Source organism: Sinocyclocheilus rhinocerous, unplaced genomic scaffold (assembly GCF_001515625.1).
Source record: "Sinocyclocheilus rhinocerous isolate Xijiao unplaced genomic scaffold, SAMN03320098_v1.1 scaffold1057, whole genome shotgun sequence".
Taxonomy (NCBI): Eukaryota; Metazoa; Chordata; class Actinopteri; order Cypriniformes; family Cyprinidae; genus Sinocyclocheilus; species Sinocyclocheilus rhinocerous.
This window is the reverse complement of record NW_015660880.1, coordinates 70,734-75,289: the sequence shown is the minus strand read 5'-3', so window position 1 is coordinate 75,289 and position 4,556 is coordinate 70,734. Positions and strand designations below refer to the sequence as shown.

The 4,556-nt window shown below is 33.7% G+C and overlaps 1 protein-coding gene across 1 annotated transcript in view; it reads left to right on the top strand.

The window, feature by feature from the left end:
* LOC107725718 (ATP-binding cassette, sub-family E (OABP), member 1) overlaps positions 1-4,556 on the top strand; it is a 22,090-nt gene that overhangs the window by 12,210 nt on the left and 5,324 nt on the right. Inside the window, exons 4-8 of the mRNA XM_016535098.1 lie at positions 3,130-3,227; positions 3,304-3,421; positions 3,507-3,644; positions 3,728-3,797; positions 3,901-3,997. Coding sequence (XP_016390584.1) covers positions 3,130-3,227; positions 3,304-3,421; positions 3,507-3,644; positions 3,728-3,797; positions 3,901-3,997 — 521 coding nt within the window. The remainder of the gene's footprint in view (positions 1-3,129; positions 3,228-3,303; positions 3,422-3,506; positions 3,645-3,727; positions 3,798-3,900; positions 3,998-4,556) is intronic.

The window sequence follows — 4,556 nt, the reverse complement described above, 5'->3', positions numbered from 1 at the left end:
GCATTTATATCATTTAAACAAATCTTTGAATGACTAATGAGCATTTAATTTAACAAACCTTGCAGACTTAGTCGAATCTAGTTGAGATCTTGTGAAGTGTGCATTTGTATCCTGCATGATCGCGTGTTCTCTGCGTGACGGTCGGTCCATACGAATTGAATGCTGACAGGAGGAGAGTTCTGCTTCACTAAAGACACGCGATCGACAAACTTTAAAATAGTGATTTCAAATTATGCTACGCTTTATGCAGTTGCCCACTGTCATATTCATGTCATTTTCATTGCGTGTGTCAGGCTCTTTAACAATCTGGCGCCAGTTTTACAAAGCTTTCACCTGCTGGACAAAAGCTCAGACCAAGCTACGACCCAAAACCCTAAATGCTATTCACTTGCTCCTCTTTTCCCCCAGCTCTGCTCTCTTTGCCTATTTAAGCCAGTTTTTGTCACTGAAAATGTAAGATTTGCATGCACTGAACTTATGTTTGGGCATCCTGACTAGTGATAGACCAATAAATCTATTTTGAGATTATTGGCATTGACGGATAAACACGTTTGATTGGCTAATAAATAAGTGTCACCACCTCCTTGTGTCAGTTTCTAAATCTACTGACATCCTTGTCAATAGATAAAAAAAAAAAAAAAAGAGTCAATTTTATAAAAAATATTATGAAAAATACTCTGTAATTTTCAGTAATTCCTTAATTTAAGTCAATTTATATAAACCTTATTTACATTATATAATTGAATTTAGGCCTGTCACGATAACAACTTTTGGTTGTGCGATATATTGCCCCAGGAATAATTGCGATAAGCGATATTATTGTCATTTTAAAGACCATTTTATGCCACTGAATATATAATCATAATGTAACAGCATAATAATGCAAGAAGGCCTACTTCCTTCCAAATGACAACAAACTTTTAATTTTTAAGAATATTTAGATCATGGAAATTAAGTATCAAAATATTAGATACCTTAAAAAACCTGCATAAATAGTAAATAAACATTTTCTAACAAAAAGTGCAAAGTAGAAGAAAAAAAAAAGAAAAAACACAAAGAAATTATATGGAGATTTTTCCATCTACAGATTTTTCCCAGACCTTCTTTTCTCTGTAAATGAAGGGTGCACACTATTGCTGAAAAACACAATCACTACTTAGCAGTCAGATGTCTGTATGCACAAAGGCACAGATCCCTAAACAAAGCCATATCTGCAGAAGAAACTTTTTTTGTAGAAGCATTTTTTAAATTTGAACTAGCACCAACTACACCACGTTATGTACGAGAAGCTGCAAAAAACACAGGCGCAAGTGGAATGCAAAAAACATGGTTACATAATTTTTATGTAAATATAATGGGCAATATATTGCGTCACCAAAAATTATTGAGGTCATGTACATATATTGCGCGATAAGTCGATATATTGATTATTGCGACAGGCCTAGAAACCAGAAGCCAATTTTACAAAAAAAAAATCATAATAGGTTTCTTAAAATAAATTCTACGAAGTTTTTAAGGATGTTAATAGGTGCAATTCTTGAAAAATTCTTAGAGGGATCCTATTATAACCTTTTATGAAGTCTTGATTTGGTTTTTGGGGTGTACTAGAATGGGTTTGTCATGCTTGATTGTTCTAAAAACGCATTATTTTTCACATATTTTACATTATTGCAGCGTCTCAAATGCACTATTTAGTTTTTGTTTCGATGAAACCCCTCTAGCCCTCCTTCCCATAACTACGAGTTTCATCTACTCAGCTGTAAATATTTACTATGGCATCAATTTTGCCATACTACTGTCCTCCGTTGGGGCTATAATGTTCAGGAACAGTGTTAAAAATAAGTTTGTCTGCCTTAGAAAGGCCAAAAAAAAAAAGCATCATGGCGACACCATGCTACTAAATCAGGTCTTTTTCTTCATTTTATCTCACACAGCTCAGCCAGGTCTTGTCCCCTTTTTTGCATATTCTGTGGGCAGAAATTTATTTAAATAAGTAATATTGTGACTTCACAATATCTGAAAGAAGCGCGTTCTAGTCCGAATGAGTGGTTTGTTGAATATCTCCTTTTAGATTGGACTTTGAGTTTTGTAACATTGCAGATATGTATTATGCTCAAACAGCAACATTGCACATTAACTAAAGTTGAAAAAGTGAAAAAGCATAATAGAACCCTTTCAAGAAGTTCTCAAAATATTTTCTAAAGAACATCCTTTTTTTTTTTTTTCTTAAGTACCAAATGGCAGGCTTTGGTATTTTATGATTGTATGGCAAGTCTTGCTGAACTGAAGACCAAAAAAAAAAAAGATTCACACAAACTTCCCAGAATACTGAGTGCCCTGTTGGTTACCGTGTTTACTTCCTTTTTAATTAGATTTTTATTAAATATTTATTTATTTGTGAAAAATGCTTTGTCTTTTATTATTTTTACTAATTATTTACACAATTATTTTTTATCCATTTTCAAATGATTTCAAATTTCTTAAATATAAATTAAAATAAATAAAATTATATCGGCCATCGGCTACCCTGCTTTCCAAGATATCGGCATCAGCTGTCAAAAAACCCATATCGGTCGACCACTACTCCAGAACATCTCGTTTTAAGTAAATATAATGGGCGATATATTGCATCACCAAAAATTATTGAGGTCATGTACATATATTGCGCGATAAGTCGATATATTGATTATTGCGACAGGCCTAGTTTAGATCATTTCAATCTCATTTTACTAAGACAGATTACTGGAGATATAGAGCGACCACTATCATTTTAAGTATCTTTTATACTGTTTTAAAGATCTCTTTGATTTACATTACAAGCAACAGAATTTCATAACCTTTTTTATCATATAAATATCAGCAATGCACCAAATTACATATTTTTGCTCAGTTTGAATCTCTAAAAAAAAAAAGCAGTTTTCCCTCCATATTCTCACTGTATCAGACTATATGAGCCATAACAGCCTGATGGATCAAATATGATACTCAACAAAAACACAAGTAAAAAAAAAATTTCTTAATATTTTGTCTAAAGGTTCAATAAGCTATTCCATTAAAAAAAAATTAGATTTTTCTATCTTAATTTCCATAACCCAAAATTCATAGTTTATCATGTATTTAATCTCATAGAAATGTCCATTTGGTGCTATTTCAATCGTGAACCTGCCAAGCAACCTGGAGAAGGAAACCACACACAGATACTGTGCCAATTCCTTCAAGCTCCACAGGTACAAACTGAGTCATCAGTACATTAGTCATGCTTCAGTATTTTGTGCATTTAATCTGAGTGTTCATGTTCGTCAGGTTGCCCATCCCTCGTCCGGGTGAGGTGCTGGGGCTCGTGGGTACTAATGGTATCGGAAAATCCACTGCTCTGAAAATCCTGGCGGGAAAACAGAAACCAAACCTGGGGAGATTCGATGTGAGTTTCTCATATCCGCACAAACACCCACTCCAGATCTGATCCGAGTTTGCATGTCTAACTTAATTCATGCATGTTTTTCCAGGCTCCTCCTGACTGGCAGGAGATCCTGGCGTATTTCCGTGGCTCCGAGCTGCAGAACTACTTCACCAAGATCCTGGAAGACGATCTGAAGGCCATCGTGAAGCCGCAGTATGTTGATCAGATCCCCAAAACTGTTAAGGTTGGTATGAACGGCAGCTAAGGGAAATCTGAAGTCAAATCTGCTGTGCTTGATTGTGTTGTAATTCTCCCTTTGTCCTGCAGGGGTCGGTAGGCTCCATCCTCAGCAGGAAGGACGACACCAAGTCAGAAGAGCTGGTGTGTGAACAGCTGGGTACGAACACATGCTTTTCTTTTTATGCAGGATCATGTAAATATTTAGAAATGTGATCGAATAATGTAGGTGGTTTTGATGGTTCTCTGCTCTGATTGGTCAGATTTGTTGCACTTGCGTGATCGTAATGTTGAGGATCTGTCAGGAGGAGAGCTGCAGAGATTCGCCTGCGCGGTTGTCTGCATTCAGAGAGCTGATATGTGAGTCCCTGCCCTTATGAAGAAGTCCTGTAGCATTCAGTGTTATTTTAGTTTTATTTATATATTATTATTTACTAATATATTGAATCAGCTCTCTCAATTTTAAATTGTAATTTTAGTTTATTTTATGTGATTTGTCACTTTTATTAGTTTTTTGTTGTTGTTTCTATTTAGCTTTAATTTTGTCATTTCAGTTTTAGTACTTCAGCTAAAACTTATTTTATTTAATTAGTGTTATTGTAGTATTATTTATTTAATGTTAATATGTTGAGCTTGTATTTTAATTTTTTCAATTATCGGTTTAGTTTTAGTAATTTTGTTTGCATGCTTTTGTCATTTGATTTTTTGTTTTTAGCTTTCATTTTTATTTCAGTTTTAGTCATTTTAGTATTTAAACTTGTTTTATTTCATTGTAATGATGAAGTGTTGTAGCATTAATTATTTTAATATTATTTACATACTATTACAATAGTAATATTTTTAGGTTCTATTTTCATATTTTCAGCTTTAATTTTAGTTTGAGTAATTTTGTCTTTGTCATTTTTAGTTTATATATATA